Below are 15,433 nucleotides of genomic sequence, written 5' to 3'. Positions count from 1 at the left end.
TGTTGAAATCTTTAGCTGCTGATGACAAAACCCTGAAGAGAGCCAACCACATTTTTATCTCAGAGCTTACTTTTTCATGATCAGAATTGAGAGAAAGCTACCTGCTACCTAGTAAGTATTGCCCATAGCAGCTCTAAGGCATAGTGTAGGCTTCAATGTCTCGATACTTTGCATACTTGTAACATCTAACATTCAAAAAGACTTGAATGTTGAGGATCTTAAATGGTTCAACCATAGACTTGTACTTTGGTATTAAACACCAAATGTGTATAATTCTATATAAACTGTGTTTCATATAAATACTGGAAAAATGCATGACCATGACCATAATCCTCACTTCCCATGTTTGTCCTGCAGGCTCTGAGCCACTGGGAACTGCGCAATGACCAGTAGGCAGGGCGGTCATGCCGAGAAACCACTACCGCCGTCCACCTCCCGCCCGCCCGCCGCCCCCAGGCTGCAGGTCCAGCGCTCGCTGTCCCGGGACAACATCACCATCCACTTCTCCGCTCTCGGCAAGGAGGAAGAGGAGGAGGAAGAGGAGCTGTATTGGACCACGGTCTCCTCCTCTCCCCCCTCCACGGTGCTGGCAGGTAACGCGGACGATGTCAGCAAAATCGCTGAGGCCCTGGAGGCCAGTGAGGAGATGGAGTATGGAGTGGACAGCGTGAACTCCGTTACTGATCCCACTGTGCTTCCCATGTTCTCCTCCTCCTCCACCGTTACCCTTCCACCCATGTCAGGCCCCCAAGACCAGGGACCAACCCAACCCTTCACATTCGGCTCACTCTCCACAGCTGCCAAAGGACCTGCCGCTACCCAAGTACATACCTCCGCCACTTCCAAAAGCTCGTCTCCTTCAAGATCCATCACCCTCACCTCCACCGACAAGCCATTCTTCAGCCTCATAAAGTCCCTGTCCTCGGACTTGGAGCCCCGTGAGGGGGTACCCCTCGGTCCCACTGTGAGCCACCGCCAGCTCATGAAGAACCTTGTCAAGTCCCTGTCCAGCGACACCTCCCAGGAAGCCTCGGGGTCCTTCCGCCTGCCGGATTCACGCAGCCTGCAACTATTCAAGCAGTTCACACAGCCCCGTGGAGCGGCGGCGTCATCGGTGACGGGGGGCGACTCTAAAACTGCCCCGTCGTCGCCGCTGACCTCCCCAGACAGCCGCTTCGGGTTCAAGGTCTCCGAGGTAGAGGCCCGCATCGAGGACACGAAGCGGCGGTTGTCCGAGGTCATGTTCGAGCCCTTGCAGCTGCTGAGCAAGATGATTGGCGACGAAAGTGCCTCCACAGGAAGCCTCTACCGCCCTAAAGGCCTCTCCAGTAGTGCCTCTGAGCTCTCGAACCTGGCCAGTTTCAATGGCCACCTGGAGAGCAACAACAACTACAGCATAAAGGAGGAGGAGGGGGACTCCGACGAGGAAGGAGCGGCCAATGCTTCTTCTGTCGCGGAGTCCCTCACCGACACCCGCGGTGTCAAGCCGGGGATGCCCTTGGCTCTCGAGAAGTGCTCCATGTCAGCTCTTGCCAGGCAAGAGGATGAGGAGTTCTACGAGCTGTACAGCGAGGACTTCGACTTCGACAACGAGACAGACGGTGACCGCCCTGATGACTCAATCGCCAGGAGTAAGGGCCACCACCTGCTGAACACGGACACCTTCATTGAGGACGAGCTGGAGGGAGAGGAGCCAGACCCCAGCATCCCCCTTAAGACCCTGTTTGCATTGACTCTCATCACTTATGGGTACTTCGTACTGCCCCTGCCCACCTACGTGGGTGGGATGTTTTTTGGGACGTTTCTGGGATTCATGTTGGCTGTCGGAGTCATTTGGCTGGCCGGACCAAGACGATCTGGTGGGGCAGCTGGACATAAAAGGATCAAGAAGGAGATGTGCAACACAGCACAGCTGGACATCAAAGAGCCAGGGATGTTTAAGGTAGGTACTTTTCATCACCTTTTATTATTCATGAAGGGACTTTTGCTTTGAAAGGGTTCAGTCAAAATGGAGCCTCTGGTATATCACTTAATTATAACACATCAAAGTAAGGAGAACATGCGCTCTCTTAAAATTATTCTCTTGAAAATAATTACTTCACAATGTGTCAAGTACGGAATAGAATGTTTTAGAATATTTCTACTGGAGCTCAGTACCTCTTTGTGGAACCATGCATATTATTCAAGTGGTTTTTGAAGGTTGAGCTGAATATGAATCATCATTCAGGCAGAGAGCAGTTTGACAAATATCAGCCCAGAGTTTGTGATTCATCCATCCTTAACTCCCGTGGCAGTCATCTCTTTATTCCATTTGGTTTCTCTCTGTGTGACTCCAGCGTGGTGACGAAGGCTGCGGACCCTGTTGGGTGACACGCTATTTAAATGCACTCGCTCTCCGTTATGAGGAGAGAGAGAGAGAGAGAGAGAGAGAGAGAGAGAGAGAGAGAGAGAGAGAGAGAGAGAGAGAGAGAGAGAGAGAGAGAGAGAGAGAGAGAGAGAGAGAGAGAGGGGCTCAATTTACAGGAAGAATCTGCCCATTATGACATCAAATGAGATTGTTCATGGCTGGCCGCCTCACGCCTTTGAAGTGGAGCGCCAGCGAAGAAGACAAGAGACAGAGAGAGGTCATTTTCTCCATCTCCTTTGTGGCCATGTGAAACCATGGATGGGGGGGGCGGGGGGGAGGGGAGAAGTGGTAAGCCCATTGAAGTCGCTCTGGCCCCCTGAAACTGATCGGAAATCGCTGCCAGTTTGGGGAGCGTGTTGTTCAAAAGCCTATGCCCACTGCTGAGGATGGCACAGAGAGGACTGGCATGGCCCGCTGTGCGGAGGACTGTAATCAAGCCTCCCCCTGGACCCTACCCCCCCCCCCAACTCCTCCCACTTACCCCAGGCACTTGGCTGGATGGTCAGGTCGTGCCCGCACTCTTGTTTCTCTTTCCCGGTGATGTCATCACCTGGCACCACGGCAGGGGCACGGGAGGGGAGGCCTGGGAATTTGTTTATGCCAGCCTCCGAGCGCTTAGAAGCCAGTGAGGATGATTTGCTGATGAGCGCTCTGTTGAGAGTTTTAAAGGCTGTAGCTGGAATCTGATCTGTACTGAACATCTCTGCAAACTATGGATCGGATTCCACGGATCTGTTGGCCGAGTGAGAAGCCTGGCAGACTCTGATGTCCGTCCGGTGCTAGTGTCCAGCCCTCCCTCTTCTCTGATGATTCTCCCTCTCTCCTCCGAGAGCCTCTCTATGATGGGAGATTATCTATCTCCTTAGTGAGCTGCTCCTCTGTCACGTCCCCCACTGTCAACTAACAGGGCTTCTGTCATTGTGAGATCCTTTTAATAATTACTCAGATATTAGGCCATATTAGGGTTATGGAAATTTCGAATATGGAAATCCTGAAAAAAATTGTGTCTAGAAATCCAAATCTGGTGTTATCTGTTGATTCATGCAGTCATCAAGTATAGCGATTATGTCGCTTACTCTGAGGGTGTCTCGATTTTCTATAGACATAAATTTGTCATGTGCCACTTTGCAAAAGACTGCTTTTCATCAAATATTTCAAAGAGCGTAATAGACATTATAAAATGAATAATTTAAGAGAATGTGATCAAAGCAAAAGTAAAAAGAAGTGAAGTGAAAAAAGTAACTGGTCCAGTCACTATGTTCATGGACTTTTATTTTTATTTTTGTTATTATTATTTTTAATGTCTTGTGTCACTGTTCCTTGTGTCGATGTTTACACCCCTTTTTGTTACTTCCTGGTCTCTTAGTTCTTGAAGTCATTGGTCCTACCTGTTTCTTGTTATCCCTTGTTCTACCAGTAATTCATTTCCCTGTTAAGTTTCCTTGTGGATTTAAGCCATTGTTTCTTCAGTTCAGGACCCAGCTGACAAGCTTTTGGACTGTCTGTCCTTTTCCTGGAAGGATTTTGGTGTTAATAGGTCACATTTAAGTGAGGAACCTGCCTTTTTGAGTTTGCCCACCACCATATGGAAGCGAGGCCCTGTGCTTGCCCAGGAGGTTGCCTCGTTTAGGTGGAAGCTTTTTCCTCACCCTGTGAACCCCAGGTCGGTTACCCCTGCCACATCTTTCTCTGCTACCCTTCCTGTCCTGCCGCATGGTCCTCCGTCTGCTAGCCTACTGCTTGCTAGCCCCTAGTCAATCTCCCAGACTCCGAGCACCATTGCAGACATCCTGCCTGTTCCTGGTCCCCTGAATCCCCAGGAGTCCCCATCCTGGGGCACTCGGCTAGCTTTTAGAAGGCTCCCCAGAGAAAAACTCTCAACAATGTCGTTCCCCTCAGCTGCCCAGCGGCATGAAGGTCCAGCTGCCCAGTGCCCCAACCGATGCCCAGCCTGTTCCCGAGGTGGTTCGGGCTGCCCCCAGGCCATCCTCCTGAGTGGCCCTCTCACCCACCTGGCTTGTTCTGGACTTGTTTTGTTTGAGGGACGTCTAGGAGCTGTCCCTTAAGGGGGGGTGTACTGTCACCGCTTGCACCGTGTTCATGGACTTTTATTTTGCAATGTCTTAGGTCTCTGTTCCTCGTGTCGATGTTTACACCCCTTTATGTTACTTCCTGGTTGCTGGTAGTTCTTCAACCATTGGCCTCCTGTTCCTTGTTTTTATGTTTCTTCAGTTCCGTGCATTTGGGTCCAGCACTCCAACAACCGTACCAGATCCTGACCCAAACTTATTCCAAATTGTGAATAAGACCTAGACTCTTGGCATGATGGCCGTCCTCCGTGGCAGTGAACTGGCTGAAGGGCTTAAGGGCTTAGAAATGCCCCAGAAAACTGCGCTGTTAAAGGCAACAGACAATTCCCTGTGTGCTCCAGGCAGTGTGACTAAGTCCTACAACAATGCTCTCTGTTGAGAATAAACAGAAGCTGTTGTTGTGAAGTGAAAGCAGAAAGACTCTGACAGCTCCATACCTTACATTTTTATGGCTGTTCAAAATGGTTTAAAATATGAGCCTATCATTACATATTGTCAAGATGAGAAAGATATCAACATATTTTAGAAGCATTGAGGCCATAGCTGTGACTTCCAGGAGGTACAACTACTAGTCTGCCTTTGCGTGGACTAGCCATGATTTTTAGTTGTTGGCCAAATTAATAAATATTGGTGTCTTGGGGTCTGTTGGCTCACATGAGGTATCTTACATTATGGTAAATGTAGCACAGAACTACAAGAGTTAATGAAGTAGAACCACAACAATATTCATAGGCTGCCTGAGTTTCATTATGAGGGCCAGAGGTAATGGCTTTCTATCAAGATCTCTGGAGGATGGAATCGATGAACCACGAGTGCCTTCTGCATTGACAGGCTTCTGTCCCTATCAGAGGGACTGATGGGACTTGTAGTATTTCACATCAGTCATTGAGATGGGCTCACCTTTATTAATGGGCCTCTCATCTTATGTCAGTGTACTCCGCACACAGTCTGGCGGAAGTTCTTCCATACAACTTCTCTTGGTGTCATAACATGGTGTCAGTTTTTTTTGTCCAGATTACATATCGGCAATTTATCTTCCAGGTGTGGCTTTAGAATGTTGGTGTCATGACAAGATACCTGTACAGCAGGTGATTCTATGTTCCGATGGCCTTCTGTCACATGACATTTATGACTTTGTTATGAGTCATAGTTGTTATAAGTTAACTATTCAGACTATTTTTTTTCCCTTTGCCTTAAACCAATTTGTTTTAGGGTTGGTTTGTTGCGGTCATAAGGCATGTGTTTCCTTTTGCATTGATGCAACCGGCCGGCCTGAGGAATTTCCCCATTGTTGCACTAAGTAGATCAGAGGTCTCTGGCAAGGAAGCGCCCTCTTTGGAGTGTTTTCCCTCATCCAGTTAATGCAGTTTATTCACCATTGAAAACAATTCTAATTTGATTTAATGTATCATCCCATGTGAGTGAAAAGTTGTATTGTTTGGCCAAGCATATAATGTTGGGATGAGTAGTGTAATGTATGGTCTTGAAAAGTAATCTCTTACCCTCCTTCTCTTCTCCAGGGCTGGATGAATGAAATCCAGAACTACGACCCGGAGACGTACCACGCCACCCTGACCCACTCCGTGTTCGTGCGGCTGGAGGGCTCAACGCTACGCCTCTCCAAGCCCAACCGCAACGTAGCCCGCCGCGCCACCATCAACGAGCCCAAGCACGACATCTGTTATGTCAGCCAGAAGATCTTCGACCTCACCGACAGCAAGGTAGCTGGCCGGGGTGTCTCAGATTAGTGGGTTTAAGAGAGCAGAAATCATCTAGGGGTCTGTATCGCTGTGTGGGTTTTAGAGAGCAGAAATCATCTAGGGGTCTGTATCGCTGTGTGGGTTTGTGTGATTGTTCTCAGGGGACGTTACCGTCTATGACTCAGTGCTGTTTACAATTGCAGCAGCCATTTGTATGCCAGATCGAAACTGTCTGTAAGGCTATATCAGTCTGGGTTTTGGTATTGTTTACTTTCTCAGTCAAAACTACATAATTGATGTTATTGTGTCTGATACACCCATACTGTCTCTACATTTCAATAGTCTTGTGTTTTAGCATATTGGGATGCAGCAAAATCTGACTTTCAGACACTCTTTCTCTTGTGTTAGATCCACCTGGTTCCCCAGAGTCTGGCCAGGAAGCGGGTTTGGAATAAAAAGTACCCCGTGTGCATTGAGCTGGGCAAGCAGGACGACTTCATGTCCAAGGCCGAGAGCGAGGCGGATGAGGAACGGCCCGCGGATTCTCTTCTGGAAAAGTCAGAGGTCGCCGCAGGAGCAGGAGTGGAGGAAGCCAAGAGGCCGGGCCAAGAGGCGTGTCGGCCGTCGGGGTCCAAGAGCCACCTGGCAACGCTGTACCTGTTCGGAAGGACCGGGCGTGAGAAGGAGGAGTGGTTCCAAAGGCTTCTGGTGGCCTCCAGGCTCAAAGCTGAGACGGCCAAGAAGGCGGCAAGCCTCCCCGTCAGTAAAAGTAGTGGTAAGTGTCCGCGGTGCTCCATCCGGCAGGCAGACCACTAAGCCTCATCACATACCGAGTGATCCTGTACCGCCCTACGGCGCTGCTATGGCACATCTGGTGAAGAGTATGTTATGTTGTATGGAGTAGAGTAAGGTCATGAACTTATATGTAAACATTAGCATCTTCACTTTGTGTCCATAGAATGAGTTTAATTAATAAAGTGACAATGTGTGTTACAACATAGTCAAAAGGACCTAATCTTAACGCTCTGTCACTGATATGCTACAACTATTCAGTATACATTATAGACTTGATTACATTCTGGAAAAATATCCTTACCACTTAGGTAAATGATACATTACATCCATTCAGGATGTGTTGTGTTAATCAATGGACTTCTCTGTAGAAGATGACTGACTATTTTGACACAGAAGACTGAAAAACAAACCTGACGGTAGTGGTGCATCCATCTTCTTCCCCCCAGTGTGTGTCATCCCCGTCTCAACCGTGAGCCTCAGACATGACACACTGAGGGGGTGATGAGCGCTAAAATATAATATTCACACGCTGGTGCTCGTCCAAAAATAGATCTTAAACAATCGGAAAAGGAAGAAGAAAAGAGAATCCTCCCCTTGTGCAGGTTCTCTCTCTCTCTCTCTCTCTCTCTCTTTCTTTCTTTCTTTCTTTCTCTCTCTCTCTTTCTCTCTCTTTGAAATGCTCTGTCTGGGATGGGTGTTTCAGCCCGGCAACACGGCTTTGTTTGAGGATTTAAGAAGCCTGCAAGCAGACGCAACATCCACATATCCACATATCATTTGTACCTAAAACAGCATACTGTTTGAGTTTGCCTTTCTCTGGGAGGGAGGCTGTAATGGCTGAAAAAAGAGAGGAGAGTGGTGGTATTGCAGGGCTATCACAGTTCAGACCAGGTGAAGGGGGGGGGGGGGTGTAGCTGTGATGTAGACTCCTGTGGAGGCGGCTGATTAAATGTTGTCTGTTTTATTTCCATCTCAGTGGCCCTGATACACACACATAAACACTCGGACAGACGCACCCGCTCAGACAAAGACTCAAATATGACTATGATTTTGAAAAATTATTAAATTAGCTTTAGTTCATGCACGGCAGACGTTGCTCGTTGTTCTTTGCTGGTTCCTTTGCTTGCTGCCCATCAATGAAATTAGGACCCTGTGTCTCTATCTCATTCCCCAAAATACTCTCAACAGTCTGTCACTCTCTTACACATAAACACAGAAACACAGAAACAGACACACTTACTGACACATATTTTCCTTAGATATATACTCTACTGTGCTCTCTGACGCTCTCTCTCTCTCTCTCTCTCTCTCTCTCTCTCTCTCTCTCTCTCTCTCTCTCACACACGGGCGTTACCAATCTTTTTCTTCTCTCTCTGTTGTCCCCAGCCACCCTGACCTCCCACAGTCGCAGCAGCAGCCGCAGCAGTCTGGACGAGTTGTTCAGTCAGCCGCGGCAGAAGGACTCGTCCGGCCCGGCTCCGGCCCGCCCCAGGCCCGCGCTGGACTACAGTGACTACATGGGGCGCTGCATGCCCCCAGAGGAGCCACAGGTGGGCAGCGCCCCCGCCTCAAGCCCTCAGCAGAGCCCACACAGCAGCCCTGCGGCCAGCAAGAAGGTAAGGGCTCACCTTCTTGTACAAGGGTATTAGCAGTGTACAAGAGTACAAGTGTGTGTGTTTGTGTTTGTGTGGGTGTTTGTGTGTGTGTGTGTCTTTGTGCGTGTGTGTTTGTGTGTGTGTGTGTGTGTGTTTGTGTGGGTGTTTGTGTGTGTGTGTGTGTGTGTGTGTGTGTGTGTGTGTGTGTGTGTGTGTTTTGTGTGTTTGTGTGCGTGTGTGTCTGCGCATGTGTGTGTGTGCGTGTGTGTGTTTTTGTCTTTTTATATGCGTGTGTGGGTGTAAGTCAGTTTTATGTGTATAGCGCCAAGACATAAAATTGTTTCAAGGTGCTTAACAGAGCCCAGAGCCCTGAACACCCCTGGAGCAAGCATAAAGGCAACAGGGCCAAAGAGGGCCTCTTAACAGGAAGAAACCTTGAGCAGAACCTCTGCTTATAAGGGGTGGAGGGGGGGAGGAGGGAGAGGAGGGAGAGAGCTGGCCAGGTAGAGAGATAGAGATAGAAAATTGTATGCAAGTATGCTAGTAGATCAGGTGGAGAGACTACAGCAGCATCCCAGAGCGGAGAGGAGGCTGCCTAATATGTGTACAAGTACTTAATGGTTATGGTGATGAGGAACCTTTTCTTCACAGCCATCGGCATTAGCAGGCAAAGATCACGCTATAAAAAGGAGAAATTTGATAAACAGATAAAGAGATACATTTAGGTAAACAATTAATGGCCACTTTACCCGTATTAAAGCCTTAGCGGGGGATGAAGAGGGAGATGGAAAGGCTGCCCGGCATGTTGTGTGGGAATTTAGTTTATGTTTATGTTTTGTTGAGTTATGGTTGGCTGACATGGTGCATGCAAATTTTAGTTATACAAGGAAAGCAAGTGTGACAGGATACAACTACAGTGCAGAACTGGCTGGCAACAGCTGCAACAGGCACTGCATGCTGTATCCGGGATCCATAAAGGCCCCCCTACACAGCACAGCATGCGCTGTCTGTAGCCCAATTTTATGGATCTTGGTCATTTTATGTATGTTTAGTTTGGACGAATTTTGTTTAGTTATGTTGGCTAACATGGTGCATGGGAATTTTAGTTATACAAGGATAGCAAGGGTGGCAGCAGCGCACAACTGTACAACAGCAGCGCACAACTGTACAACAGCAGCGCACAACTGTACAACAGCAGCGCACAACTGTACAACAGCAGCGCACAACTGTACAACAGCAGCGCACAACTCTACAACAGCAGCGCACAACTGTACAACAGCAGTGCACAACTGTACAACAGCAGCGCATAACTGTACAACAGCAGTACACAACTGTACAACAGCAGTACACAACTGTACAACAGCAGCGCACAACTGTACAACAGCAGTGCACAACTGTACAACAGCAGGGCACAACTGTACAACAGCAGTGCACAACTGTACAACAGCAGGGCACAACTGGCTGTCGCAGACGTGCCACATGCTGTACCCGGGATCCATAAAGGCCCTCCTACACATTACAACATGTACTGTCTGTAGCCCACTGCTGCTGGACACAACAACACGGCTGACAAGATGGATGACTTATGTTGTGACATGCGGGTTTTAACGCATTATTCATAAGTTTAGGGTTCACTAAAGGGGAATGTGTTTAGTCTCGATTTAAAGATGGAAAGGATGTCCACTTCCTGGAAGTAGGAAGGGAGATTATTCCACAGGAGGGGGGGGGGGGGCTCAATAGCAGAATGGCTCTACCTTCTATTGTGCTTTTTGATATTCTTGGATTTACAAGGAGACCTGCACTCTGGGAACGAGATGGTGTTGGTGGATTTTGCATCAGAGTCCATGATGTCCTTGTGTGTGTTTATGGTGTTTCATGAATATGTGATGTCTGCAATCATTAGGCTCCATTGTCAGTTACATTTGAACTTGGGGAATACCTAAAATCACTTGAACACCAGACACTTCCTTCCCCTTCATACATACTGTCCTCTTGAGTTCACAAGTGTTAACCCATTTGAACATATTGGGAAAAATATCCAGTCATACTTACATTTCCATAGTCGAGACTGTCTGAAGTCATTTTCACCATTGCTCAGTGTGGATATGAGTGACAGTAGGGTTCTCTAATGTTGCTCTCAATCTGACTGGTAGTTGCCAGGAATCCAAGTGAAGGAGGACGAGTCTGTTGCCTGGGTGAACGCTCTGGTGGGCCGTGTGGCGTGGGACTTCCTGGGGGAGAAGTACTGGGTGGACTGGGTGTCCAAGAAGATCCAGATGAAGCTGAGTAAGATCAGGGTGAGTCACACACATCCACTGAAGACTCTATTCACACACATCCACTGAAGACTATTCTTGACAGCCGTTTGTGGTGTTCCTTGTGTAGCAAATTCATTCAGTGATGTTCCATCTGTATTTGGAGATTTTTTGCCAATAGGATTCCTGTCATTTCTCTATGTAGATAGTACTGTTAAGGTCACAAGATGGACTGATGTTTGATATACATTTAAGGCCAGGTCAAGAAATGTGTATGTGAAAAAAAAATAAAAAATCCAAACAAAATAAAAAAAAAGGTCAAAATAAGGTGAATGACTTGAAAAGACTCATATGAGTCAGTCATATGAGTCAGCATCCAAAAGTGTGACCGACTCCTAAGTTGACACGTTTCCCTAACATGATCTAACTGAAAGAAGGAAGCGTGAGAAACCGCTCATTGAATCCTGTGATGTTTCCAGATGCACCACAAAGCTTCTTCAGTTGATTTACTCAGTCAGCTAACATTCCGCTGTAGATCTGACATCAAACGTGTGAACTTCAGTGCCAACATACCTATAACCATTAAAGACAAAGACAAATTAATTGAAAGATGGCTGTCATATATAGGTCCCAAAGTCCCTGAAAACCGTCATAGACACATGAAAAAAACTAAATATTTTACTTCAGCAGAAGTAAGAACCTCAAGACGTAGTTTTTTTTAAAATTAAAATAAGATACAATCAAATGAAGCAGTGTTAAGATATGTGACTCATTAGGCATTGACCTGACAGTTTTGTTTGTCTCTGCATGCTGGGTATTTTATTGCATTCGGTACTCTTCAAATACAACAATGCGCCTTCACTTTTGCAACAGACCGCTGTGGTCAAATGCACAGGCTGAGATTACGTGTAGGAATATAACCAGTCTAATAGAAATACATTTGATGAAACATTTTCCCCTTGCGATATATCATCCCACACGCAAATGAGCCCGTGCCTCTCATTAGTACCCAACCAGAGATCTTTCTGTAAAGCCACAGTGCCAACACAGCGTGCGTCTCAGACACCCCGCCAGCAGCCACACAGCGAGCGCCCAATCGACTGCTGAGAGACGCCGTCCTTCAAAATGTCAGCGGTGCCTCGGAGCCTCCGCTGTGTGGTCCTCCTCCTCAGAGAGAGAGAGAGAGAGAGAGAGAGAGAGAGAGAGAGAGAGAGAGAGAGAGACAGAGACAGAGAGACAGAGAGAGAGAGAGACAGACAGACACACAGGTTTGCTGTTTCATCCCACTCTGCTTGTCCTTCTCCTGTACAGTCCAGCCACTACAACAGAGTGGAAATGGGACAGGAAGTGATGAGGGTTCAGGCCATTTAAAAAAAAAAAAAAAAAAGGAGAAGATGATGCCCTCTGCTGTGTATGAGTCAGTTATGTTGAAGGTGCTAACTGTCCGTGGCGAAACTATTTACGTTTGTCTATTCGTGTTTACATGTGTGTATGTACAGTTATGGCTATACATGTGTGTGTATATGTACATAACTGATTCATCTCTCTGAGTGAATTCTCTGCCTTTTGTTGTTGCAGTTGCCGTACTTCATGAACGAGCTGACGCTGACGGAGCTGGACATGGGCCTCTCAACTCCCAGAATCCTCCAGGCCTCCAAGCCCTCGGTGGACCACCAAGGTATTTAGAAGAGCCCGTTCAAACACAACAACAAGCAATCAATCGGCCTGTCTCAAGGTGCGAGCCCACCACGTCGTACGCACATGTGGTTTAGCATAGCTAAATCGGCTAATCGGGCGCAAACGAGCTAAGTGCCGTAGTGATCTGCAGTCTGCAGTCTGAAAACTCCACCTAGCAGACACGCTGGAATGTAATGTAACATTAAATTACTCTCACAGACCCCTTGTGGAATTAGTGACTTTTAAACCAGATGGTGGCAAGGCACACACACACACACACACACACACACTCACGGCAACACACTCAAGGTCTCGTTGCTCGATTCCCAGCGCCTGTTGTGCAAGCCTATTATGCTGCTGTATGAAGCCCCGGTCCCTCGTGTCTGTGTAATACAGGTCTGCCGTGAACATTAATGACTTGTCAGAAAAGCAAGGGGGCTTTAATTCAGACCCAGCCAGCCCAGCGATGACGAGGGGGGCGCAGAGGTGGGGCAGGGGGTGGGGCGGCCATATTGATGAATCTATTGGCATGGCATCGCTGGTTCTGAGTGTGCCCCTTCAAGGGCTTGTATAGATACGCGTTCACACGCGCCCTGCACGGAGGTAATGAGGCCTCTCTGGCCAAGGGCTCTCGCCTTTAAACAACCACCCCAGGGAAATTAGCTGGGGCTGGGTGTGCAGACGCTGCTGCTAAATTGTAGAGAAATAAAAGTGAGTTATAGTGTTTCTGCGACGCTGAACTTTTACAGCTCAAGTGCATTCGTGTCCCCATGCCTCCATTAAGCTTGACAGGAGCCAGTGGTTGCCTTTGAATGGACTGTTCCCAGTATCCATGACTTCTACTGGTGAGGTAGACGGTGAGATAGAGTTAGTAAGAAAGAGTTGTGGAGCTGCTGTTACTTATACAGATTTTTGTGAGTGTGTGCGTGTTCGTTTGTGTCTGCGTGTGCGAGTGCGTGTGCGTCAGTGTGCGCACTAGGATCTTGAAAGATTAACTTGTTCTAATACTCCTACATCATGAATGCTACATCAACAGCATTGCCACTTAGGTTTCAGGTCTTCCACTCTCACTTTCCAAACTCAAACTCTTTATTCACCATTGGCAGAACACTGCTGTTCCAGTGTTGCCAAACCAGTCTTTCTTTCTTGTTGTCTCCTCCCTTCCTTTCTCTTGACCTCCCTCTCACTCTCTTATTGTTTCTCCCTCTCACCAACTCTCTCTCTCTCTCTCTCTCTCTGTGCCGTGCCAGTCTCCCTCTCTCTCCGTGGCGTGCCACTTGACTGGGGCAGGTGAAACCATCTATGGTGGCGGCGCTGCCAGTGTCTTGTGACCGGCCCTCCCCAGTTGTCCTATGACTAATAAGCCTGCCTCTCTGTGACTCAGCTGAATGGCTAATGCCCCACAGCCAGAGCAGAGCAGATCAGAGGCGGGTGGGCAGGCAGGCGGGTGGGCAGGCGGGGTGGAGGCCCAAGCAACAATAACAAAACCAGAGACCACTGCTCCAAAGCTCCAGCGGCTCCCATTCAACACACTGAGTGTAGTCAGGACCCCAGGATCCCAGTAGTGGGAGGGGGAGAGGGGGCAGAGGGGGAGGGGGGGAGAGGGGGGCAGAGGGGCAGAGGGGGAGGGGGAGAGGGGGACCCTAGACCCCCATTGACGGGTGACTTGCTCAGCTTAGCCACATAATGGTGGACTTACATGATGCTTGAATGAACAGCTGTGGCTACTGATGTAGCTTACCACCACCGGTATGACTGTGTATGAATGACTACTGGACTCTGGACTCTGTAAAGCGACTTTGGGTATTTAGAGAAGCGCTATATAAGATTGAATTGATTGATTGATTGATTGGTGTCTGGTCAGAAAGGCACGCGCTTGCTTCTGATTCACTGCCATCGTCAGAGGGTGAGAGGACCTTTTATGGTTAGGGTTTTGTTCCAAAGCAACTTACAAAACATATTTGAAAAGAAATAGAAATAAAATATCTTTATTGTGACAGTAAGCATTAATAACGATGAGTTTTTGTTTCTGTCCCGAGCATTTCCCTAGAAGAGCTACATTGCATACAACTGAACTGAAGCCACCCAGACTGAAAAGTAGTTTTTATTCTGTCCATTTCTCTCTCTGTCTCTGCTGTTAGAACCGATCTGCTTTTGCCCAGCAGGTAACATAAGCGTATGGTTTGTAATCCAACTCTAAGAGTGGGATCATTGTTGCCTCACACACAAGGGCACTGTGGAAAGCCTGGAGAAGCCGGGTATTGATCACCTCTAAATCAGCTGAGCAGACCTGTGTCTCTCTGTCTCTGTCTCTCTCTCTCTCTCTCTCTCTCTCTCTCACACAACACTCTCACTTTCACACTTTCACACACACACACACACACACACACACACACACACACACACACACACAAAGACACACCCTTGTTATTGCTCTTGTTTTCTCCCCTCCTCCTCTCACTGTGGATCACAATAATCTGGAGTAGAGAGGCTTGATTGTGCAACTGTGATTTGGAAGTTTGTTTGTGTCAGCCTCGGATTCTCACAACACCATTCAGGTCACGCTCAGGTCAAGGGGTTATCTCAGGTCACGCTCAGGTCAAGAGGTTATCTCCAGGCAACGCGTTGGGCAAATAGGGCCCTAAGCCGTGGACCACCCCAAGGCTACAGTTATGGAGTTTTTTTTTTTTTTTACAGTGTGCGTTATGAGTTTTATAACGCACTGCAATTGACTATGCCTTGGGGAGAACGGGGACAGACAGGCAACAATGTCTAGACCAGACTAAGTTGATTCCCTGTGGAGTGAGAACTAGTGTGTGTGTGTGTGTGTGTGTGTGAGTGAGTGTGTGTGTGTGTGAGTGAGTGTGTGTGTGAGAACTAGTTCCCGGCAGATGATTGATTTCTTGATTTTCAC

General features: G+C 48.0%; 1 protein-coding gene across 3 annotated transcripts in view; it reads left to right on the top strand.

The window, feature by feature from the left end:
• LOC105900226 (testis-expressed protein 2) overlaps positions 1 to 15,433 on the top strand; it is a 43,955-nt gene that overhangs the window by 16,387 nt on the left and 12,135 nt on the right. For all 3 annotated transcript variants that reach the window (XM_012827486.3, XM_031563553.2, XM_012827485.3), the window contains 6 exons: positions 358 to 1,942; positions 6,018 to 6,218; positions 6,606 to 6,972; positions 8,379 to 8,608; positions 10,741 to 10,884; positions 12,421 to 12,520. In XM_012827486.3, coding sequence (XP_012682940.2) covers positions 383 to 1,942; positions 6,018 to 6,218; positions 6,606 to 6,972; positions 8,379 to 8,608; positions 10,741 to 10,884; positions 12,421 to 12,520 — 2,602 coding nt within the window. In that variant the 5' untranslated portion in view covers positions 358 to 382. The remainder of the gene's footprint in view (positions 1 to 357; positions 1,943 to 6,017; positions 6,219 to 6,605; positions 6,973 to 8,378; positions 8,609 to 10,740; positions 10,885 to 12,420; positions 12,521 to 15,433) is intronic.

Source organism: Clupea harengus, chromosome 26 (genome assembly GCF_900700415.2).
Source record: "Clupea harengus chromosome 26, Ch_v2.0.2, whole genome shotgun sequence".
NCBI classification, from domain to species: domain Eukaryota; kingdom Metazoa; phylum Chordata; class Actinopteri; order Clupeiformes; family Clupeidae; genus Clupea; species Clupea harengus.
This window is presented reverse-complemented; position numbering and strand designations above follow the sequence as displayed.